This window comes from Chinchilla lanigera, unplaced genomic scaffold, assembly GCF_000276665.1.
Source record: "Chinchilla lanigera isolate Chin_1 unplaced genomic scaffold, ChiLan1.0 scaffold00062, whole genome shotgun sequence".
NCBI classification, from domain to species: domain Eukaryota; kingdom Metazoa; phylum Chordata; class Mammalia; order Rodentia; family Chinchillidae; genus Chinchilla; species Chinchilla lanigera.
In genome coordinates, this window is record NW_004955463.1 from 8,009,304 (window position 1) to 8,033,912 (window position 24,609).

Genomic DNA, 24,609 nt, shown 5'->3' on the forward strand with positions numbered 1-24,609 from the left:
GCCCACCGCCAGCGGGACGGCGCCCCCCTGGCCCACGGCCCCCGCGCCCAGCGCCGGACAGCCCCGGGAGGAGGCGCCCTATCTGGTGAAGGTGCACCAGGTGTGGGCAGTGAAAGCCGGGGGCTTGAAGAAGGACTCGCTGCTCACCGTGCGCCTGGGGGCCTGGGGCCACCCCGCCTTCCCCTCCTGCGGGAGGCTCAAGGAGGACAGCAGGTACATCTTCTTCATGGAGCCCGATGCCAACAGCAGCAGCCGCGCGCCGGCCGCCTTCCGAGCATCTTTCCCTCCTCTCGAGACGGGCCGGAACCTGAAGAAGGAGGTCAGCCGGGTGCTGTGCAAGCGGTGCGGTAAGTTCCCGGCCCCCGGGGGCGGCGTGCGCCGACCGGGCGCGGGCCAGGCGCGCGGGGCTCCGGGCTCGAGGGCGGCGGGCGGAGGCGCGTCCTGGAGTTGCGAGGGGAGAGTCGGGGACGCTGAGCAGTCCCAACAGCCAGGGTTCGCGGGCTCTACAGGCGGCGCCTTCTCCACCTTCCGTTCCCTAGGGGTACCGGTTGGCAAAGTCCAAGTTTGGTCCTCGGTTGGGGCTGCCTGAAACTTTTTAATCCTTTGGGGTTTTGTTCAGCAAGTAGAATGAAATGTGCCTGCTGCTTTCTTGCGTGTGGGTTACTGAACTTGGCTTTGGTGAGGAGCCGCTGATTATAGGTCCTCGGGATTTTAACACCTTGCTTTTACTCTTGAGTCTTGCGTGTGGTGATGATATGGCCAGGGACTGCTAGTGTGTGTTCACAGGAGGACAAGGAAAGGACAGTGGGGTGAAATTCAACCACAGACGTGGCGGAGTTTTTGGTGAAGTAACGTCCAACCGGTCGGTGCAGTCTGTGCCTTAGGAATACGTGTATGTGAGACATATGAAGTGACTTTTTTAAGGCAAAATCATCTCAAGGGTTTTTGTTATCGCAGTGTTTTGGTTTGGAGTATGTTTTGGCACGTTACTGAATCAGAGCAGATGAACATAATTATGGAGCTTCGCGTATAGGCCCCAAAGAATAATTTCAGAAGAGAAGTTTAGCAATCGATTTCCCAGAGCTTTCCCAGTTTTCATGCTAAAGAATATTCTTCCCAGGGCTGCATCACATTGCCAGGCTTGAAGAATTACCTGGTAATCTAATTATGTTTCTGAGGTAGCATTGCATTTATGCCATTCATAAAACAATTTTCTAGGATCTAAATATCTGTATCACTTCCTGATTACCATATAATCACTAACACATAGCAGGGTTTCTTTTCAAACCATAAATTAGCGTGATTACACATTGCAGATTCTAACATGAATAACAGCTTTTTTCCTTGGTCTTTATATACAGTATCAGTCTAATAGATGGTTGGATTAATTGAATTCTCACAAACCTTGATATCATTCTATGCTCAGTCTGCCTGGGATGCAAAGTGTGTCAATTCATTCAAATGTGTATCTGGTGTGGGCCAATTATTTAAATTTCTGATTGGCATTAGTGGCTCTTGTGTCCTGCAGTTAATTCATACCTAAGGCTTTGGTTTAATGACGGGAAAAGGCAGTGTTCACCCACCTTTCCTTCATGTTAACAATGTACTTCATGTGTCAGAGACCTGTTCAAACTGCACCACTCTGTGGACAGAAGCTCTTCAGAGTGGTGCTGAGGAAAGCTGAATGACGCTGGGATTCCCCGAGACTGGCTGAGATGTCACTGTAAAACATGGGAAATGCTCTGTTGGGAGCTGTCTTATTAGGGAACACAAAGCTTAATACCATGTACTGCAGCTTATGTTATTCTGTTGTAGAATCTGAAACAAAACCTTTAAGCTATATTATTGTCCAGTTTTCACAAGTTTTATTATATGTGACTCAGGAAGGATTTTGACTTTACCCCAAACCATATGAGTTTCAAATCATTTACTGTACATGTAAGAACTTCATATAAACTAAGTGACATGTAGTTAGCAGCGATTCCTAAGATGAGGGTAGTTTACTAAATTAGCAATGGTGTTAGTTACGCCTTTTAACTGGAAACAAATGTGAGACTGGAAGGATAAAATTCTTATAAGTATCCAGGGGATGTTTGGACATGGAAAAATCTGTACTGTCTGGAGGATTAAAATTCTATTTTGTGCTTGTAAGGGGAAAGCAGACTTTACTAAATGTAGGTAGTCTTGCCTTTTTTTTTTTTGTCAGAGAAAATATACAAATTGTGATGCTTTTAAAAAAGTGTGGTTTTTAATGAACTGTAAACCTCCCTGCACATAATGGAGTAGATTAAGAAATCATGAACCTACTGCTTTGGGCTTGTGTGATTATTGCGTTTGGTAATTTTAGTGTTATGTAATTTAAAGTGGGCTATAACGTGAAACCTCAAATAATCATTTAGCCAAGGACTAAGTGAAATCATGCTAAAAGTTTCTCTTGCATTTTTTACTCACATAGTAGTTACTGCAATATTGAGGGATAAAAATAAACAGTATAAGCTACTTTTAGTCAATCCATAGTTGGAATACTGGCTGTAAAGAAGTGTATGTGTGTGTGTGTGTGTGTGTGTGTGAAAACTTGTGAATTCACCCGCTTGTATGGTCTCAGTTAACAGTGCCGTTCAAAATCTACCAGGCAAAAGAACACAGACAACTACAAAAAATATACAGAGAGAATAGGGCTGATTTGTTCTGGGTGAGCAGCTTCTGTGTGCTTCTGGCTAGGAGATTTTAGGAAAGTGATAGAGGAGAGGGTCCTTATCAAAGGACATGAAGCTGGCCCAGGGGTGTGATGCTTGTGTGTAGGCTTGAGGCATGATAGTAGGCTGGAGAAGAAATATAGCAAAGTCATTTTGTGATATCATACCGAGGGGAAGTGTTTCCAGATCCTGTGCTCTCAGCTGCAGTTGTCTACGTGTTTGTTACTAGTGTAGAAACTACACATGCAACAGATTAGCCTTAGGGTTGAGCTAATGGAGAGCTTCCCTGAGCCTTCCCAGTCTAATATATACTCCTCAGCAGTGTGTGTATTAAAAGATGCTCTGTGAAAATGGACCCTTTGAAACAAACTTGGTATTTTAGAAGACAAGTCAATTTTATAGCCTGTTTGCTATATAGTTGAAGTTTGTACAAATTACACTTGCTTACAGTTGTTTAAATTCTTCCTAGCCTTTGGCTTTTCTCTTGTTTACTGAAGGACCCAAGAAATGTTGCTAGGTTTTGTGTTCATCAGAATCCAGTTAAGTTTACGTTATTCAAAAAGGCATTGCTTGTGCTACACTTTTAGTTTTGAAAGCATTGTGGTTATAGTAGGCAGAAACTGATTTACAGAAAGCAATAAAAACATGGATGTTGAATAGCATGCATGCAACTGGGCCATGCCAGATTTGCACATTGATTATGTCCTCCTGGGCCAATCTAAACATTCTGTATATAACATGATATCAGAATGAATATATATGCATATATTGATAATATAAGCATGTTTATCAAACATGATAAATGGTCCTCCTTTTTGTAATTTCCTCAATGACTGTTTATAATAAACTATGCTGACCTTATGGTGTTATAAAAGTGAAAAAACTGCTTCAGGGATTTTCCAGTCAGCACTGAAGAAAATTGTTTTTCTTATTAGCTTTATATTAAGGAAGTAGCAATAGGAACAGATATGGCTTGACTGCTTGTATTTTATAAGTACATACACATGTAAATTTAATTTCCCAAGTGTTTGTGACTGCTCTTTAAATCATATAAATCTTGCTGTCAAAAATCTATACCAGATTTGACTTCTGTTGAGGGAAGAAAATGTATATGTATTTATTTATATTTATGTTAAAAATGAAACCAAGAGAAGTCATTTGGGAAAACAACTCTTTCAAATAAAAATATTTTGAAGAGTGAATTTAAATATTTGAGTTAGAATATTTTACTAGCGCTGGGGGATAGTTCTTATCAGTGGTGGGGGATCTATAAATCCTCTGGACCTAGGGAAAGATTGGCCATATGTCTTAATGCATTAGCTAAGACTGGGAAGCTTAAATAACTGAGGATCAAAACAATGAGATGTGCTTCCCTTGGGCTGTATATTTAGAGCAAATGAGAGAGCAAAAGACGTGATTGGGGGAGTTACTGTCCTTGTCAAATATAATCTATTCTTTGTGCAGGAAATCTCCTTTGCTTCAATACTCATTTTCTTCCCGTATTTTTTCTTAATTATAAAAATAGCATTTTAGAATCTATTTTTACATTTCAGTGACAGTTTATAAACTGGCCAGATGTCCAGAGATCTTCATGTGCTCTGCCCTTAGCAATACTTAGGCTTTTATGGTTTGTTTTTAATGGGCTTAAATGATATGAAAAAACAGTCTCTCCACATAGCTCTTATTGAGTGGGTATTTGCTTAGCGATATGTAAATAAATAATGAAATAATGAAATAATAATGAAAGCAGGAAGTATGCAATTATAGTTCTTACTCCATCAAGCAATTTGTTACCAAAACCCATAACATTCCTTAGTCAAAGTTTTCCTAAGAAAATAAAAACTAATTTTTATCAGTTTTATTTTTAAGTAACAAATAGGCATCGTGGATAGTTTTCAGTGCCCTAGATTTTTTCATGCATGTGTTATTCTGTGCACTTCTATTATCCTTAAAAATTTAAGTTGCAATTACAGTAGCATGAGAAAAAGAGTAACTTAGCTAGTTTATCCCCATCACCACCACAATACCAGTCACTTTGTAATTCTCGAACAGTTCCTTACTGATACACTGTGTTTAAGTGTAGAGCTTAAGTGAATTATTTGAGAATTTATAGAATATAAATGAGTCTTTCTGAGTTGAGAGGTTGCTCTAGTTGAGAGGTTGTGTGATCAACATTGCCTACATTGTTTAGTGCTGTAAGGCAAACCTGATTCTGAAGGTTTACTCCCTAAGTTTCCACCCCCAAATGATCTGTTCAGATTGAGGGAGATAAAATAAGAGATTTTGGTGAAGTTGAGAGCTAAAGATGCTGCTTGGGATAGATCCAGTTTTTAGAATAACAATCCTCTGTATTGACCAGCCATCCAAGAACTCTCAAGAGATATAAGTAAGTGATAATTTGCATTATTGTTTGATCTTCTTTAAGAGAACTAGGATATTTTCCCCTATGGAAAGTTGTTTCCTAGGAAACTGTTTCCTAACCTTGATTCACCTTTGTAGGATCTAGTAAAATACATACTTTATTTTTCACAGTAACTGAAAAAAAAAGAAGAAATTTCCCACACAATTTGGACAGCATGTGGGTGTCTTCGCACTTGCTCCCTTGGATTTCTTAAGTGTTTTCCCTTCATCTCTATTTACCTTGTCATGACATTACAAAGGAAACCTTAAGTAAATGAGGGGTCCCTGAGAGGAGCTTAGTGGTAGGATTGCTGTTCCTCATCACATTGATTAGCCTTTTCTTGACATCTTAGAGTTCAGTTGCCTGGGTTCAAATACTGTATGTAGAAAACAGAGGTCTGAGATCACAAGACTGAATGCAGAAGGTCTTACTGTTCCTGATAGGCTCTTTGACCATCCCAGGAGGACACAGATAGTAACCTGCATTGCATCTTTACTTCAGAGGCTTTTCCCACAAAGCCCAAAGCTCTGTCTTTGGATGTCTGCCCTGGTGTGCTGGGAAGTGTAAGAAAACCGCTCAGAGTGGTGCATGGTTCTGGAGCCAATGGTCAGATTTAAAGGTAACAATTAGCCGAGAGAACCTAGAGGGGATAATTCTTTTCTTTTTGTTCTTCTGTGCCAGAATATGTAGGCTAAATAGAGCTCAGAGCAAGGGTTCATGCCTGGTGAGGGCCTTAGAGTCTTGGCTGTATGTGCCTCTGGGAGCCCAGGAAGTGTAAGGAAGAAACTAAGATGATATAAAGCGTATCTGCTTTGCTAGATTTAGAAAGCCCTCAACAGTGTACTATTGTCCTAAATGTTTGTGTCCCATTTGGAAGTTTCTATTAAGGCAAAGGGGATAACAAAATAAGGGGTTAACTAAAACAATGTGATTATAACTACTGTCCCACTCACTGCATGCATGTATTTATTTAATTATTTATTTAGCCTGTTTGGTAGACATAGCCTGATTTTATATATAGATTACTCACTAATAATTGAATGACAAATAACTGAAGCACCTCAGCTGACTTTATAGTGGCAATCGCCAATAAACTGAAGAAAGGAATCCTGATTCTCTTTAGTTTACTAATTTGGTGAGATAGACTGGCAGGAAGTAGTGTAGGAAGCGACATTCTATCAAGACATCATTGCATTCGTTCACTTCTAGAGCCCCGCCTGGATTGACCTTTGGGCTTCAGAGCAAGGTTGTTGAATTTCCCCAAACTTCATCTTCTTCAGCTATTTTTGGATACTATTTATTTCATATAGTTTTTAGCACAGCAGGGGAAAATTCCTCCTGTTGTAAATAACAGTGCACAAGAGATTTTTCAATGCTCACTGAATCCATACCACTGTTCTGAGCTGACCCATTCCCACATCATTCCAGTTCACTTTGAGTTCTTGATTTAATTATTCAGAAATATTATGTTCTCTCTTGATCTCTCCTCACAGGTGTTTAATGTAGTCATATAAGTTGTACTTTATGTTGGAGTTCAGATCTTAGAATCAAAGATGGAAAAGCACTGCTTATATCCCTGAGAAGTAGTGAAAAAGATGATTTTAGACAAATTGCTTTTCTTATTTTTAACATCATGTCAGCTCGTGGTGACACTGCAGGTGGGATGCATGTGGCATTTGGGCTTGGATGAATAATGAAGTCCTTCTCCTTCACTGTCTGAGTTGGCCCTGGAGGCATCAAGGGAGATGAGGTGTTACCATGGAGCAACAGATGCAGTGGCTGCAGGGAACATCTTGGCTGCACCTCTCTACAGAACATGGTAGCTGTCTACCGAGGAGGAAATGGATGGCTGTGTTTGCTTCACATCTGTCATTAAGTTTTGCCTTTGGGAGGTGATCCTGGCAGTTGGAACCTTTTGGTAACTCTCATTATGAAGAGGGCTGGCTTAGGGTGGGCGTTCTCATTGTAGTGTCATCAGCACACCATACTGCAGCATTGAGATTGCCTAGGCTCACTCTTTCTTTCCATAATACCTCTGTGATATCTCTTTCCTCCATTGTCTTCTTTCCCACCTGCAGAGATGAGTCCTCTTGCTCTCGCAAGTACTAGCAACTTCTCTTTCACTGGAGTGGGTCTTTTACTAAAACACTAGCATTTATAATATATTCTTATTATGGTGAGAAATCCCTTTTTTCATTTGTTGAAAAATAACATTTACCATTTTAATTACTTTTAGATGTGCGGTTCAGTGGTGCTAAGTCTTCACATTGTTGTGTATTTGTCACCACAAGCCATGCACAAAACATTCTCACTCCTCACATGTTAAATCTGGGCCCATTAAACACTAACTCTCTATTCCTCTCTCCTCTTCTCTTCTGGAGAACACCATTTCACTGTCTCTGTGAATATGACTACCCTAGGTACCTCATGTGAGTGAAGTTGTGCCGTTGGGCTCATTTACCTGAGTATGAAGTCTTCAAGTTTAATCCACGTTGAAGCATATGTCAGAATTTTCTTTTTAAAGTTGGACAATATTCCATTGTATGTATCCATGGCATTTTGTTTACTATTATCTATCAGCAGACACTTGGCTTACTTTAATCTTATGGCTATTGTGAAGAATGCTACTATGAGCATGGGTGTTCAAATACCTGCTTGAGTTCTTGCTATCACTTTTTTTGATGTATACGCAGAAATGTAATTCTGTTTACATTTTCAACGAATCGCCACACCATTTTCCATAGCCACTGCATCATTTTAGGTTCCCATAAGCGGTGTACAAGCTTCTAATTTCTACATATCGTTCCCAAAACATGGTATTTTCTGTTATTTCAATAGTAGCCATCTTCATGGATGTGGAGTGGTGGCAATCAGTTTTTATATTGTTGTTTTTCTTTGAACCAAGTTTATCTAATTACACTGCTGTTAACAAGAAACAAAAGTTCTCAGAAAACGAAAGTGTTCCTCTAATCAACTCAATTCAAACAGAATTTAGAAGCCTAAATCTGAAGCCAGCAAATAAAAATTACAACAGATAATAGTTTAATAAAAACAATGAAAAGTTGAAAGAATACATTTTTCCTTGGAAACTTAGAAAATCGTCTTTAAGACTATAACAAAATATTCTAGTTTTGTTTGTATTGCTGTTTACTTCAGAAAGGTACCTTACCATATGTGGAATAGAATCTTTTAATTTATATGACTTATTAGTTTCCTTTTTTTCCCTCTCCTTTTAATTTCTCTGTCTGTATTCCTGTCACTCCAATCCCTTTACATTAAGTACTGCACCGAAACCTGTCATTCTAATTGCTGTTGTTACTAGGTCTCTCTTCTCAGAAATTTCCAGTGGATGCACTACAGTTAACTATAGATCCTGACACTCAGGTATCTGCTCAACCCATGTGAACCTTATCTTTTTCCTGTGTGTGATATGAACGCTGTAATCTAGTCTATGAAGAGGCCATATATTTTCTTAATTTTTCTGTTTTCACATAGGATACTTCTGCCAGTGTCTCCTTCCTCCTCATTTCTGCCCATGGAAATTCAGCCCTTCCTTCGAGAGACAGTTCAAATCTCACTGCTTTCATGATAATCCAAGTAATTATTCCTGCGAGAAAAACTAGATTTTGAGCACAGAGTGCTTCTTTTCTGTATACCATAGATATGCTACTGTACAATTACAGATATTTCCTTTATCTCATTGTGTGTGTGTGTTTATGACTTAATGTGTTTTTTTTCCCTGTTTTTGCAGAGCTGGGGATCAAATCCAGGGCCGTGAGCATGTTAGGCAAGTAAGCACTATACCCGTGAGCTACAACCTTAGCTGTACAACTTAGGTATTTAAAATTTTTCCCTGTAGGTATCTTGCTTCATCCAGAAATCCACACCATCTGTGGACAGATGATTTAGCTTATTTGCAAGAGAAAAGTACCTTAACCTCATAGTGAGGAGAATCCTTTCCATTTCCAGATTGTGATGACGTGCCTGTGTAGTTTTGGGTAACTGACTTTGTTTACCAGTTACTTGATGTGCAAAATGAGAAGGTGGAACCAAGGAGTTCTTTGAAGTTTGTTCAGACTGTATTTATTCCTTCTTTTAAAAAGGACCCAAAATATGTGAGTCACTTTTGCCCCCCGGAACTCTTCTCTTTCTCTCTTCTCATCTCGGTGATGTTCTGCAAAGAACAGTCCTAGTCAAACAACTGCACACAATCTGAGAGAGGAGAAAGAGAGCTGAAAGGGAAGAACCCTTCAAGGGGAACATGTCTGCTTTTTCTTTCAAACCCTTGTACCTCCATTGCCTTATTGTGACACTGTGTTAAGCTGTCTTAAATATTTACAGCTGTTTTGATTCCCCAGCACCATCTTTTCACAAGGGCCACTCTTTCCGCAAATCTGTCTTTGCAATGATCAGGCATGATTAACATAGTATTCCACAGCTGTAAAGTTTTAGAACCGAAATTCCAGTCATTTATTGCAATAAAATGAAAGAGATTCAAACTTTTTCAGGAAGTTGTTTTGATTCCATAAACCTGACACTGTTTTAACTTCTAATAATCAGTGGGCGAGTGAGAACAGAAAACAGGAAAATTTTAGTGTTCAGCAGGATGGTACAGGTCTGATGATTCTGGGGAGGGACTTCCTGACATGATGCCGAAGTTGAGCTAAGGGACCTCTTTTCTTAACTCATGTTTATTGTGGTTTGGGCAAGAAGAGGGTACCATTAGTGCTTTTCATGGGTCTGAAGAGCAATGCAGAAATAATTTGTCAAGTGAGGAATAATTTGATATGACTTTTAAAATTACTTCATGTAGAGGCATTGGTATCTTCAGAGCACCAGGGCAAGCCAGGCAACACTTCCTTGGGCTAGTTTCATTTTTTTGTTTTCCTTCAGGGCAGCCCCTCTGAGCCACTGATGGGTTCACACACTGCAGATGAATCAGTGCTGTTTTATAAATCATGGCTCCTCAATATATATCCTCAATATATGTCTCTGCCTTTTCTTTATGGTTCTAGACCCATATATCCAGATACTTACCAGATAACCCAGGTGTCCTACACGTGCTTTATATTAAAAATTAAGCAACATCTCATCTCCCCTGCCAGTCCACCTGCACATCTGTATACTAATAACAAAACTACCATGACTATTATTATAATTACTACTATTAGTCCCAGTGGATTCCTTGATCAACATTTGTTCTGTGCCAGAGTATTAAATGCTGATATAAATTCATTCAACTGTTGCTATTAGACAGTATTAATATTTTCTTTATTACCCCAGACACAAACCCCATCCTTCTGCCCCATGTCAGTCTGGTGACCAGATCCCATTGATTCTATCTCTTTAACAAATCTCAGATTCTTGCTTTACCCCAGCTCCAATGTCTCTATAAGTTTTCTGTTTTATCTTTACTGTTATAGTAGCCTTCTATCTTTACTGTTGGATTCTCCCCCTCTTTGGATGATCTCTCCACTATTGCTATAGTCATCTTTCTAAAACAGAAAGAGAGCATATTCTGCCTTTAATTGAAGTGCTTGAGTGCTGCCATCAGGATACAACCCAGACTCCTTAGAATGGCACATAGAGCCTTTCATCTTTTGTCTCATGTGTTCTTGTGCAATTTCTTCTTCTTTCCGCAACCTTGCACTACACTGATGGCATTGCTGTACATGTGCAAATGGCTTTAGGGCTGTATGTGTTTATACACATTGTTCCTTGCTCTCAGAATGATCTTTTACTCCACCTTTTCCACCTTTACTACCCAATATTCCAGGTTGACTATGTCCTTTCTGGATGAGTGGTTAAATAAAACTTTATAGCTATGTTAAGGATTATTTGTAGTCTTTAAAATATTATTGTAGAGGAACAAGATGATTTAGAGATATGTTCATAGCATATTATCAAGCTTTATAATACAGTATTTGTCTGCTATTTATCTATTTTTTCAACCAAAAGAGAAATAAGAGACTAAAAGTTCATATAGAAAAATGTTAACAGTGTTTATCTCTGGGTTATAGGGATTTTTTTTTTTTTTTTTGGTTTTTCTCCGGTACCGGGAACCGAACTCACGACCTTGCGCTTGCCAGGCAGGCGCTTTTGCCGCTGAGCTAAATCCCCCGCCCCCCGGGTTATAGGGAGTTTTCATATTTAGATTTTTCATTTTGTTTAATTATATTTTCTGAAGTATCTATAAGGAATATACATTACTTTTTAAGAAGAGAAAATAGTAAATGCTATTTATAAGTAGTGACCTGTGGCAAGGATATCCCTTTAAAATATTAATATTTCCTTTCTCATAATATATTAAGTTAGTGTAAGCTTACTGTGGAAACAAAGAGGGTTCCATATATTTATGTTTATTTCTGCTCAGTGAATGGACAGAACACAAAATGTTCTACATCTTTCTTTCCTCTAAGAATTGTGCTAACAGCTGGACCATAGCTGAGCCTCAACTTAGACCCAATTGGTTGAAAAAGGCAGGATTCCAATTTGTGACAGTCATTTTACTTTTAATGGCATAGCTAGCTTCTGAAAAGTAGACAAATGTTTTTTCTGCTGTCTCATTGCAACAGGAGAGTCCAAATATACACAACAGATCGTAAAAGGCCTCTATGTTTATTGTTGATAAATAGCATATTAACTACACATTCTTCCTTATGCTCAACTTAGCATTTTATGGTTGAGTTCGCAATAAATCTTTAAGGTTTCATGATCTGTATGTCTGGTTTTGTTTGATATTGTTGAAAGTGCAGAGGGTCAGCATCTCTTTGGTTGGCGTGTTAGGGCGCCTTTTTAGAGTTGCATGTTTAATAAATCATTTTGATATAGGGACTGTGGAGAAATACTGTCAGGTTTTATCACTGCTGACTTAATTGAGTTTCATGATGCTCATTTTTTTCTTAGTGGGATAAATTAAAAATGGCCGATAATGCTGCCCGTAAAAGCAAAATGGTTAGGTTAAACCTGCCCAGTGTATTAAATGTATTGATGAGTAATCTGTCTACTGTTTTTTAATCATGTTTATTAACTCTGTAGTAGTTTTATTTCTAGTAACTTGCTAAATAACTGTTATTATGTACTCAGTAATATTTCTATTTAAAATACTATTGAAAAGTCCACCGTGAAAATGATTAAGGTGCCAATATCATCCACCTACTTACTGTTAGCAAGAATTGCTGGAGATTTTATGATTAGCTGGGTATATTGTTGTGGTTCCTTTGTGGAACCTAGGAGGAAAGGGAACCAGTTCATAGAAAGTGAATGGAGACAATGAATGGTGTTGAAACTGTGTAAAATAATTAGACTTTGTAAATCTGCATCATACATGCTATTGTAATGTGTCTTTAAACATATTAGTAACTGTTCAGAACATAAAGGATATATATGTACGTATATATGATACATATGTATCACATGTGCATGGTGTAAGCAATAGTGATGTATTTGCTGTGCTCTTCAGCATGGGCTACTTGCCTTTGTAAAATTATTGAATTTTGTCATGGGCTACTTGCCTTTGTAAAATTATTGAATTTTGTTGACTACAAGACAACTAATGACAGTCTTCCTACAAGTCAATAGAAGACATATCTGTTCATTAAAATGGAATAAAAGTTGTCATTCATTTACCCCTTATCTTCTTTGCAACCAGTTTGCTGCGACCTCAGATCCTATTTCTCTGCTCTGAGATTTAGGCAATCCCATCTTGAGATAGAAATTATATGAGCCATTCTTGAGAATGTGTCCTAAACAAATCATGAGAATTATGAGATTTCTAAGCAAATATAGGGAATGAATACAAAAGGAAGCAGGAGCTACACTTTATTAATTTACTTATTCAGTAAATGTTTATTGGGCATTTATTATTGATGGACTGGGTACTGATTTCTGGGATGACAATGATGAGTAAATTAGATATGGCATTTTCTGATCTATTTGGGTAGAAAGATGAAACAGTTACCCCAAAATGATATAAATTGTACTTACAAATGTGCTGTATTTTATAAGGGAAGAGTACAAGGTCTTAGCAGAATATATAACAGAAAAATATATCTTGGCCTGAAAGATACAAGAAAGCTTCCTTGAGAAAACAGGAGGGGAAAGGAGGTGGTCATGTTAGCTTTGAACCAGTGGTAAGGAGCAGCAGAGAGGAGAGTTGGTGCAGAGGAGGCGAGAGTGAGGTCTTGGAGCAGAAAGGAAGGAGATAAGGAAAAACCAGTCTATTCTAAACTTTTGAGGAGTCTGGGCTTTGTCCTAAAAGCCCGGGAAACTGTGGAAGGGTTTTTCAGCATCAGATCACGAGATTTCCATTTTCCAAACATTGCACCTGGTTGTATGGAGAGTGGACTGGAAGGGACTTAGAATGTATGTCGGGACTTCAGGTAGGAGCCGAGGTAAGACTGCGCTGAACTCAGACTAGAGTGGGAGCCAAAGACAGGAAGAGAATCCAAGGATTTGAGGTTATGTCAGAGCCAGTGTTCATCTTGGCTGTGAAAAGGGAATATGTTTGAAGGGAGGTGGGGAGGTGGATTTCAGCATCCTCGCATGGACACACTGTGTGCGTGGTAGGTAGTGAGGTAGGGAAGGAGAAGAAGAGTTACGTTCAGTGTGATTTTGATGCATTCAAATGAAAATGTGATGTAAACCCTTGAGTGCACAGAGCTGGAAGAGAATAGAAGGTTGGTTATGAATTTTGCAGTTTTGGAAAAAAATATGATATTTTTATCTCCATAGAGTAGGGAAGATTGGTTTAGGAAGGAGGCTTGAGGGCGAGGAACAAGGAGGAGAGAAAGAAGTATGAGGAACAATAATAACCTTTTAACATGTTCCCGACAGCTGTAATTAGTGTCTCTCACTGCTGGGTGGCTTGAGCCACTGGTGGCACATGCACAGCTGTCCTATCTGGTGGCTTTTTATTAATTTTATTAGTAAAAAGAGCAATAAAATGATTAGATCTGTTGGTACCACCAGTGGCTTTTTATTAATTTTATTAGTAAAAAGAGCAAAAATGATTAGATCTGTTGGTACCACCAGTGGTACTGCCAGATTGATCAGTCATGCATGTACCACACAGGTTCAGGCTGGCAAGAACGACTTAAAGCTGGGGCAAGAGGATGAGACAGGGTGATAAGACAGGGGCAGTCAGGGAAGGGAGATGAAGATGCACAACGGTTCAGGATGGAAGGAGCTGTCAGCGTGTTTGAGTCCCTGTGACAATGCTAAGGGAGGATAGGTAAAGGACAGCTCAACTTAGCATTTTTTACCTGGTAACTACTGTCAGCACTTTAAATTGAAAAGAACATGTTGTAGTTAGCAGCAGGGAGGACTTAAAAGTCTGTTCTGGCCAAGCACCAGGGTTGTTGCCCAGACAGGAGTGGGTTGGAGACTTAGACCAAGCTCTGGTTGATGATGATGACGACGACGCTGATGACAACGATGATGATGATTTGTCTTTTTGAGACAGGGTTTCACTATGCAGTTCAGGCTGGCCTTGAACTCACTTTGTAGTGCAGGCTGGACTTGAATGCGCAGTGATCCTCTGGCCTCACCCTCCTGAGTGTTTGGATTACAGGCATGAGCCTCCACATCCGGCCTCACACTCTGGATTAGTAAAATTGAGTTTCAGTGATATTTTTATTTATGTGAACATAAGGAGCAGGAAGCCATTTTAAGTCTTATGAGGCTTTTCTGGGATGGGGCTTGGTTGAAAAGAATGACTGTAATTCAGTGATCTAATGTATAATTTGTATAAAGATGGGATTAAAAAATCATCAAAATTAAATTACATGTGCTGGTACGGGTATTGCTGAAGTTCACCTTTTTATTTGTGTATTTTCCCATAGCTCAGAATTCTTTCTTATGTATCATATAAGCTCCTTCATGATGAATTAGTTTTTAAATTTTTCTTGACACAGTCACTTGGGAGCTAACTACTATCTCTAGAGCTGGCACTCCGGTACTATGAGAATATAATGCATTGTTACATAAGTAATTGTGAAGTGACACCTATCAATCTAATTTAAAAGAATATTTGAATCAAAAGGTCTTTGAACCGTGTGTTAGGCTGACAAAGGAGCTACCTTTATCTGAAGCTATGGCTGAGCATTTTAATGAGCAGCAGTCAAGAAATGCAAAGTTATTATTCTGACAGTAACTGCCTGCATTTTCTTGCCTGTCTATATGCACCCTTTTATTGCCTTGTAAGCTACTGAATTGATGCATTTATAGATATTATTTGCATAAGGAATTTGAAGCACCATGGGAAAAATGATTTTGAATTTTCTGCTTCTATTTATTTACTTTCTGCACAATGATAGTGTTTTCATGGAAGGAATTTTTATTACATTGGGTGTTCCTAATATTAATACAGTGTAAATAAGCTAGAAGATGTTTTTTGGACAACCGCACATACAGGTCAAAGGGAATAAGAAAGAGGTTGGAAAGAAAGTCCTCTTAAAATAGGAAGAAAGCTCTGACCTCAGCTCCAGTTGAACCTGGAGAACCATGGAATGGTTATTGGGCCAGATGTTCTCATTTTGGGCAGCCCAATGGTTTGCATGTTAGAATGTGCAGATTCTTGGGCCTGACTTATGGCTATAGCAATCCATTTAGTCCAAGGATTGTGTGGACAATCTGAAGTTTTGCAAAATGCTCTAGATGATTTAATGTACATTTAGGTTTGTGAGCCTTTGGCTAATAAAGTTGAACATTCCCTGAAAAAGAATCATGAGGTGGGTAAGAAAAGAATTAGATTTTTCTATTATGAGTGAATAATTTTTCATATTTGATCTCACTTATTCCTAACACCATCTTGCAAGGTATATCATTTTATTCCAGTTTTAACCCAAGTTTCAAAAAGGTTTACAGAACTTGAAAGGTCATGCAGCTTCTAGGAGACAGAATCTTTATTTACATTCAGGTCATTTGATACACTCTGTTAAGATTGTGCAAGGTTCCGAACAAAGCAGTCCGATGGAATCCTTGTTGCACCATCCTCTTGCTCCTTTCCACCACGTACCTATTGCTAAAGGCAGTCTTTATTTGTCTCTAAAGAGTGTACATGTGGTAGCTGAATGGAGAGGACTGATTATGTTTTGAGAGAACCGAGGTGAGATATACTCGCTTGGATAAACCTGTCTTCAGCAGTCTGCAATGAACATGGCATGTTATGACCAGATTTGATCTTGCGTCTCTCAAAGGTCTATGCTCACAAGTTCATTGTCTGAATGAGAAGATGTCACACACTGTACATAAGGATATAAGACTTGGTAAGGCCCCACAAGGAAGAAGCAAGAGTCTGGAGTGGACTTAACATGCTTCTTAAGAGTCTGGGCTTGGCCAGTACATCTTTCTGTCACTTGTGATCCTGGGAACATTGCCTGATGTTTCTAAACTTTATTTTTCTGTTGGTAAAATGAGAGTAATAAGTCTCCCCTAGAGACAAATGCATGCCAACTGAGATAATGTATGTAGAACAACTTGGTCAGAGTAAGTGCCCAATTAGTATTATTTGGGAGAGAGAGGGGTAGCTACCTCCTCCTGTAGTTATAGGACAGGCCAAATCTAAGTAGCTAGGATGCAGTGGGGCTGGGTGTATGGAAGAAGGTAGCAAGATCCAGAGACAAAGATAGACCTTTCTCCTTCATGGCTTTGGTTGCTGTTCTCTAGGAACCAGGAGAGTTCTCCTAACCCATGTGTGCCTGAGGTCCTCCATAAGGGCACTCCTCCTGGCGTAGTTTGCAGAGCTTTAGCATCGTACCAATTTGGTGCTCATCAAGGCTGCACATGCCTGAGTCCCCTTCAGACCCAGGAACTTCCAGGCATTTCTGATGCTCCCTGCAACTTGAGAAGTGCTGACAGGTTCTCTGCATGTGGACCACACTGGGAGAAGATGCTCAGTCAGAGAGGAGCAGTTGTCCAGATTCAGCCATGCTGGCTATAAGACCAGTGTCCTTTCTTCAGAGTACAATGTGGGATGGTGGCAGCAGCAGCTGAAAAGATACTGAGGAAAGAGAGAGAGGGAGAGGGAAAGGGAGGAAGAAAGAATCTTTGCTATAAATGTTAAATGATAGCATGCCCTTTCCCAATGGGTTCTGGGCCATAAATGAGGAATAATGAAGCACCCAGCAAGAATCTTCTCAAAAGAGCATCAGCCTGAGAGGAGCTGTGGTGCTGGGAAGCAGATGAGGGAAGACACAGGACATTTTGTTGAGCCTCAGTAGCAACAGATTAAGGGAGGAGCTCTTGGGGATGGGAGTCAGAATAGCCCCGGTCCCAGGGTAATCTCAGGCTTTTTAGGTGATCAACATTTATTTATTTTTTAGTTTTTTTAACTTCATCTTTTTAGATAGTCATTGCTCAAGCATTTTGGGCTCAGGGCTGTGGGAAGATTTCCCACCTTGCTATGTTTTCTGTGGAACTAGGCTGAGAACAGAGCTTCTGCATTTAGAATATCTTAGGGGAATTGAGCAAGATAAAAAGCAACCTTTTCATAGCTACAAGGAAAAAAATGATGTATTTTGCTTTCTGTCTTTTCTGTACTAATGATCTGGGTTTATTTAGTATACTTGTTCTTTGCTAGGTCCTGTATCTGTTATCTTGCTAAATCCTGGTAATAATCCAGAGTTTGTCATGCTTATACCCATCTACAGATTGAAACTATTCCAGAGTAGCTGGGGAATTTGCCTAAGAGACACAGCTCAGTGAACGGTGAAGCTAAGATTCAGAACCCAGTTAGGCTTGTTACAAAGTCAGAACTAGGTACCTTTATGTGCCAAATGCACGTTCTCTCTATCTGGTTCCTAGAAAAAAATATACAACATGTGTGACAACCACTTGAATGTAAATAATAAAAGTAACTGTATTTCCTCCTTGCCCTTCTTAATTCAGCAAGTACTATTTACTGTTCCTGTTCTGCAATGATTGACTGATATTCTGTAGGATTTGGGGAAGTTTGAGGAATTTACAGTCCCACTGGGGTGAAGAAGGTGAGTGCTTGACCAGAGTGAAGCCACTACATTCCACAGATGTTTAGATAAAAGAGACAGCAACTCTTCCTGGGCACACCAGGGACATCTCCAGGGAGAGTGAGATTTGAGACAGAATTTTTGGGACAGAAGGACTGTGTTTCATTTTATGTTTGCAAAGTATGTTTAAAACCATTTGCAGAATGTGTTAAAAATGTTTGCAAAAGTGTGTGTGAGTTGGAAAAATAATTACAATAAGGAGAGTCTTACAAATACTAGATATTTGCAAGCTTCTTTGTATAATTCTTAGGCTAACATAGGTTCACTTACCACTGAAATAATAAAACCTGCACAAAGGAACTCCACCAAATGGAGGACAGTTTATTTTTGATTTCTTTCCTTTCTTTCCTTTTTTTGGAGGGAGAAATATATATCAACCAGTTTTCTTGGAAGAGTAGAATTTGTTTCAGTAAGGGAGAAGATTACACCTTGACTTAAGCTCTGTTAATAGAAGCATCTCCTTGGTTTTATTTTGAGGAATTTTTTATGTTGTTGTTGTTTTTATACACTGTTGGGAGTCCACAATGACATGGTCATTTTCTATGAGGTTATTTGGCCATCATTTATCCTTTTAAATTCATATCTCTGGTCTCATCCATAATTGTATTTGCATTGTTATTATTAACGTTTAATAGTGACCACCCATTAAAACTATTGCAGTTCCTAAGTATATTGTATATTTAACTGACGTGTTAATGCTTCTGGATTAGAAGCTGAAAAGTAATTAAAATTCTTGTTCTTGTTGTAATGCTATTACAATGATGATGATTTAGTATTTCCCCAAATAGTTTGTATAATTTGGTCTTTTTCTTCACTTGTATGTCTCTTTATTTGCTGGACAGGATATTTTAATAGTCATATTTAAAAGAAATAAACTCAGCTGTTGAGAAATCCTTTTACAATGCTGTATTAATCTATTTAGCTCTCAGACATTTCTTAGCAGATCAAAGGAATTTCCGGGGCACTCCCAGAGGTCGGACTGACTTTTATCTGTCTTAATGAAGGTAATTAAGATTCCTCATCTTACCAGGAGATGGTCCAGACCCTGAGTGGATTAGTCCCCAATGGAATCTTGGGAGAGGAGGACCAGCAAACTATAGACATTTCTAAATCTTTAACTTTAGTACGTATCTATTACAGTAGTTCTTACAATGTGAGGGTGAACTTAGGTCTGCATAGCCTACAGTTGCCAATATTTTATATATGTATAGCTCTTTCTTTCTCAAATCCTGATGATTATTCTGATTCTGATGTCATTCATTTCACGTGGATCTACAACACTTTGTGGGTATATAGGGATGAAGCAAATGAATCTCTAACCAATAAACCCAACAACCAGTATATTCATTGTATCATTGATTTCCACTGATAGTTTTATAGCATGTGGCTTTATAAAAAGTCATTAAAATATATGTTCCGACTTTTTCTAGGCACTGGCTAATGGATGGCCACAACTTTAAATACTCTACAACAAAATATTAAAAGTCAGTGAAAAGAGTCTTTGGCATAGCACCGCTGTCTTTATATTCAAAGTCATTTATGGAATAAATATCCTTTGAGCACGTATGAGCCAAACACTGTGCTAGACCTCCAGATAAAATGCTGAACGGGGTACTTGCCCTTATGGTGCACATTTACATTATAATCTATCATCTTGTCAGGCTCTTATCACTTTCACCCAGGGGTCATAATTTATGTGTCTTGCTGGTAAGTGGCTTGAGCCACCTGTGGGACATGTATGACTGCTCCGTGCATGACAGTACTACTTCTACCACAAGTGGTACAAACCACCTGGTGGGACAGTTACACATGTACCAGTGGTGGTACAAGCCAGTGGGAATGTCTTAAAGGCCTTTTTTTCAGTTTAATCTTGAGTTTTAGTCTTTCCTACCAGATTTGGGGAAAAGAAAGAACAATGTAAGCATTTCTGTCTGCAGCAAGATGATTTTCCATTGCAGCACATGGGTTGGCATTTCCAAGGTAAATGGATCCACAAAGTTAAGTTGTGAAGTGAATGGACAGGAGCAGGTAATTTGTGCATGTAGGAGAGGGTTTCCCATTTTCGGTGCATTGAGTGATCAGGGATGCTAAGTAATATTCAAACATCTTTCTCCACAAATTTTAAATTTAAAAAGTCCATATGGGTTTTTAATGTGCAGTTAACTAAAATTGAACTGTCCTTTAAAAAATAGCATTTGTCCCCATGAAGGAAGGACTCCTGAAAATGTTATGAGAAAGCTATATTAGCTTTAGCCCATGTAATTTCTACCTTAAAAGATGAGAAAAAATATTGATACCGTTGCATTTTCAGTGCCTGCCAGTCTCACATAGCTCTCCTGCATTTCTGGGTTCTACTTCAGTCCATTTTCTGCTCTCAGTTGGTCTTACAATCTCTGAATGCCTTCCATGTTCTAAGATGGATGCATGTGAGATAGATGCAGTAGTCCTATCAACTTTGTTTGAGGTACTTGTAGAGCCTCAAATGTGTCACATAGCATAGGATAAATGTGAACGAAAATACTCCTTGGTTAGAGTTCATCCTTACCATTAAGATAGAGTGGATTTGTGAATGCTAGAAATACTTATAGATCTCATAAACAAAATATATCAGGAATGTACTGGGATATGGGAGGAATAAATACAAGAATTCTTTGGGTTCTGCTTCTCTTTATTCTTATACGTCCTTCCCCCACCCCCTGTGATAGGAGAGTTGGTCACATGCTGGGATTAAGAGTGTGTGGTCACTGAATTAGTCCACTGATTGATTTGGCATAGTTATGAATAGGATTAAGGGTGCCCCAGCCTGAGTGTGAGTGATACCCCTAAGGGCAGGCAGCCTGGATAAGATATAAGGGACAGAAAGAGGGTCCTTGCTTGTTGTTCATTGTTTGTTGCATGCTTGTTGCTTGCTGTTTTCTGCCTGCCATGAACTGATTCTCCTCTGTGATGGCCCTCTGCCATGCTACCCTGCCTTTGAACCAGCCAACTATGAACTGAAGCCTCTACCTACTGTAAGCCAAATAAACCTTTTCTCCTTTAACTTTGTGTGTTGGGTATTTTGTCTCAGCAATAAGAAACGTAAGACAGCAGGGAACCAGAGAGAGGAATGGAGATGAGAAGGAAGGGAAGGCAGAGACTCTGGAGAGAGACAGAGAGAGAGAGACAGAGAGACAGAGGAATCTCATACCTCCAAACTTCCACCACGGAGGGTCTAGTATTTTCCTATCAGTATTTGTTGGGTACCCATGATGCAATTAACTGTAGATGATGGTGTCGATGTACTTTACTTTCCCAGTTGTGTTATGGGTAGGAGATGAAAGTTACCCTTCTGTGGGTCATGCATACCACCTACAAGTATTGGGGTGGTAAGGATGTAGCTCAGTGGTAGAACACTTGCCTCCTCCACGTGAGACCTTGGTTTAGTCTTTCAGCACTGAAAAACATTTACATAAAGCATGACTTACTGCACTTGTATTCTTTTTTAAATGTGAAAGTCTTTATATAACATTGTGCAGAATTAGGAATGAAGCCATAGGTGGGCACAGGGTAAGGTTAGATCCAGCTAATGGGCTGGTGTGTAGGTGATAGCAGGATTTTGAATAGGTAAGGGACTGTCCCAAATATTAGTTGCTTCTCTGTCATTCTTCAGTTTCCTTCAATTTTTTTTGGAGTTGGAAATTGGAAGGAGGGTACTGCAGGTTGAGATGATGAGGAAAAATGAGAAAATAAAAATAATAGATAAATATATTTAGCTTTGTTCATTTCATCTACATCTCAAACTCTGAATTGATGAATATGGCTTTTCCTTATAAATGATTAGTAGGATTCTCTGGCTAATTAACTAAGAGAAAAGAGGCAAAGAAAATACTCTTTTCTATGTTGCAGACATTTATCATTTTTTTGTTTAGTTATTAATATCTCACTACTCATACTTTAGCTTCATAGTTCCCTTCCTTCTTCAGGAAAGACTGGCAGGCATCAGTAAACTTCCTTTGTAGTGAAGACTTCACACAACCGAAAATTCTTAGAAAAGGGATAAGCCATCAATTAATGGCTTATATTTTTCCATCTCAAAATTTGTTGGGATTCTTTAAAGACAGAATGACTTACATGAGTTTTACAGAGATTAACTGGGTAGAGGAAAGTAGGGGATACCCATGTCCTGAGAGAAATACAAAAGTTAAAGACATGAAAAGGAAAGGTATAATTATTAGTGAAAGACTTCTGAGAAGTTTCCTGGGAAGTTATTCAGGGCCCAGTGGAAGGATTGTTCTACCAGTTCACTTGGAGTTCTTGCAACAGTTTTCATTATCTGGTTCTATAACTTCTCTTTAACCTCCTAACAGAGTAGCTTGTAAATCTTATACAATACTTTAATCCTACTTAACATTATAATGAGAAAAAAACAAAACACAGAAGTGTTTTCCTAGATTCTTTGTACCAAGTAGTTAAACCACAAGGGAGGTTGGAATGGTGTGAGAAGGCTGTTGATTGTTCTGCAAAATCAGGCTTCACAGTCTCTTCTTTTTTTCCAGAGAAAGAAAGAAGGAGCCACAACCAACTGGCAGAGCTCAATTAGATTATGAGTTAATCAAGATCATGTACTCTGTGCTTGGCACTGCATTGGGTACAGTATGATTGGTATAGTACTGATTGGTACAGTAACCTATCAGTTTATAGTCTAACTGGGGAAGAATCTAGATTGGGGAAAGTAACTACAACTTGATAATATTTTTAGCAAAATGTCAGATGATGAGATCATGGATAAACCATTGAAGTGCTCAGAAGCAATAGAGCTCAGTTAAACCAGAGAGTGTCAAAGAGTTTTTTGGAGGGTGAGGTCTGAGATGCGCCTTAAGGGGTAGCTGGGGCAGATGTGCATAAACGCATGTGAGTGTTGGATACTGTATTGGGTGCTTTAATATCTACAGTGGTTCTGACTCAAAAAAATTCTGGAGGAAAACTTTATTATCTTCATTTTATAGTAAGGAAACACAGTCTCAGAAAAAAATAAATATGGGATCCCAACCCTTTGACCATTCATAGTAAAGGTCGGAGGTGGATTTGAAACCTAGGCCTTCTACCTCCAAATCCGTCTTCTTGCTTGCCGTATGGTATCCTGTACAAAGAAATAGTCTGGAGCAAGAAAGCAAACATTTTGCACACAAGATGGAAACCAGATCATTTTGGTGAGGGTACAGGTCATTTGGTAAGAAATGGGTAGAAAGTTTGGCAAGGCACCCTGGATAAGAGCAGAGACTAAAAGGAGCCACTGAGGAAATTCCAGGCTGGGTGTTTTAAATACTAGTCAGGTAGAAGAGCTATGGAAGGAATGATTTTATACACATGGCAGAAAGGGTTACTTAACTCGTAGGTTTTTCAACTTGATTACTTTTAATCCAGACCCGTATCTTAAAATCAATAATGGATATAGTCTGTCTTTATTTAGTTTTTCTTTTAATCACAGGCTTTCTCTTTTTTTAAAAAAAATCTTTTTTATTCTTATGGTTTGGTTTGGTTTTGTTACATTGCATTCATCCTGGATGCTGCATTAATGAGGTGGTGTGATGTGACCCAGGGCTCCCATCTGTTTAATTTTGCTAATTTTCTCCATTTGCACATGACATTCCTTTGCTGCAGGAGCAGCAGCAGAGCATGAACAATGCTGAAAGGAGTTTCTGTCACACCTCTAGTGTCACCTCTGGGGCCTCCTGGATAATTTTCTTATCCTCCTTTTGCCATTTGGGAGCACAGCCATGTTGTTTGCAATTGAAATATAGTTTTTAAATGTGTCTCCTACTGTGATTTTATAGAAGGAGTGCCTCTTCTCCTGGAAAATAAAACACCAGTGATTGAACCAAGGGCCCTTCCAAAGGGCTTTAATTACTGCATTAATTGCAAACTTCAGGACAAATCAGGGTCCAGTAGCAACAAGCTATTGAGCAGGTGCCTGAGTTGACCTAAAGAAAATGGTAAAGCCTTTTGGATGTGAGCAGCTGGAATTGAAAGGCGGTGGGCTTGGAGGAGGTATCACCTTCTTGAGGCTGGAAGCTTTGCATTAAAAAAGAAATCCCTTTACTTTTTTGTGTTTTCTGGGAAAGCTCTAAGGAGTACTTCTTTAAAGCCTCCCTATTTTCTACCCTAACACTGATTAGAGGAGAGTTGGGAGATGGTCTAAATGTTGTAGATGGGAACTTCTCTCAAAAATAGGGGGCTGGGAATAAACAAATGCTCTTGGTACAGTCCTTCAACAGGTTAGTCTTTAAAATGCTGACTTTGTACAAAAAAAGAGAGGAAGAGGGGGAAGGAGGGAGGAAAGGAAGAAACAAAGAAAGAAAGAAGGACAGACAGACTCTGGCAAATGTTTCTCTGGTGGAACATCTCCTGACCTGTTTTCTTCTCACTCACTTTGGTGGTTGGCTGTTAAATTACTTCAGTGTTAGTAAAGGTTTGGGAACTACTAGAAGATGCTGTCAGTCAGTATTTA

The 24,609-nt window shown here is 39.1% G+C and overlaps 1 protein-coding gene and 1 long non-coding RNA gene across 4 annotated transcripts in view; one reads left to right on the plus strand and one right to left on the minus strand.

Annotated features, from left to right (window-relative positions):
* The window catches only part of LOC106150065, a 131,176-nt gene extending 130,963 nt beyond the window's left edge, over nucleotides 1-213 (minus strand). Inside the window, exon 1 of the long non-coding RNA XR_001236647.1 lies at nucleotides 148-213. This is a non-coding gene — a long non-coding RNA (uncharacterized LOC106150065). The remainder of the gene's footprint in view (nucleotides 1-147) is intronic.
* Nrg1 (neuregulin 1) overlaps nucleotides 133-24,609 on the plus strand; it is a 1,027,681-nt gene continuing 1,003,204 nt past the window's right edge. For all 3 annotated transcript variants that reach the window (XM_005398394.2, XM_013521521.1, XM_013521522.1), the window contains exon 1: nucleotides 133-347. In XM_005398394.2, the coding sequence (XP_005398451.1) occupies nucleotides 227-347 (121 nt within the window). In that variant the 5' untranslated portion in view covers nucleotides 133-226. The remainder of the gene's footprint in view (nucleotides 348-24,609) is intronic.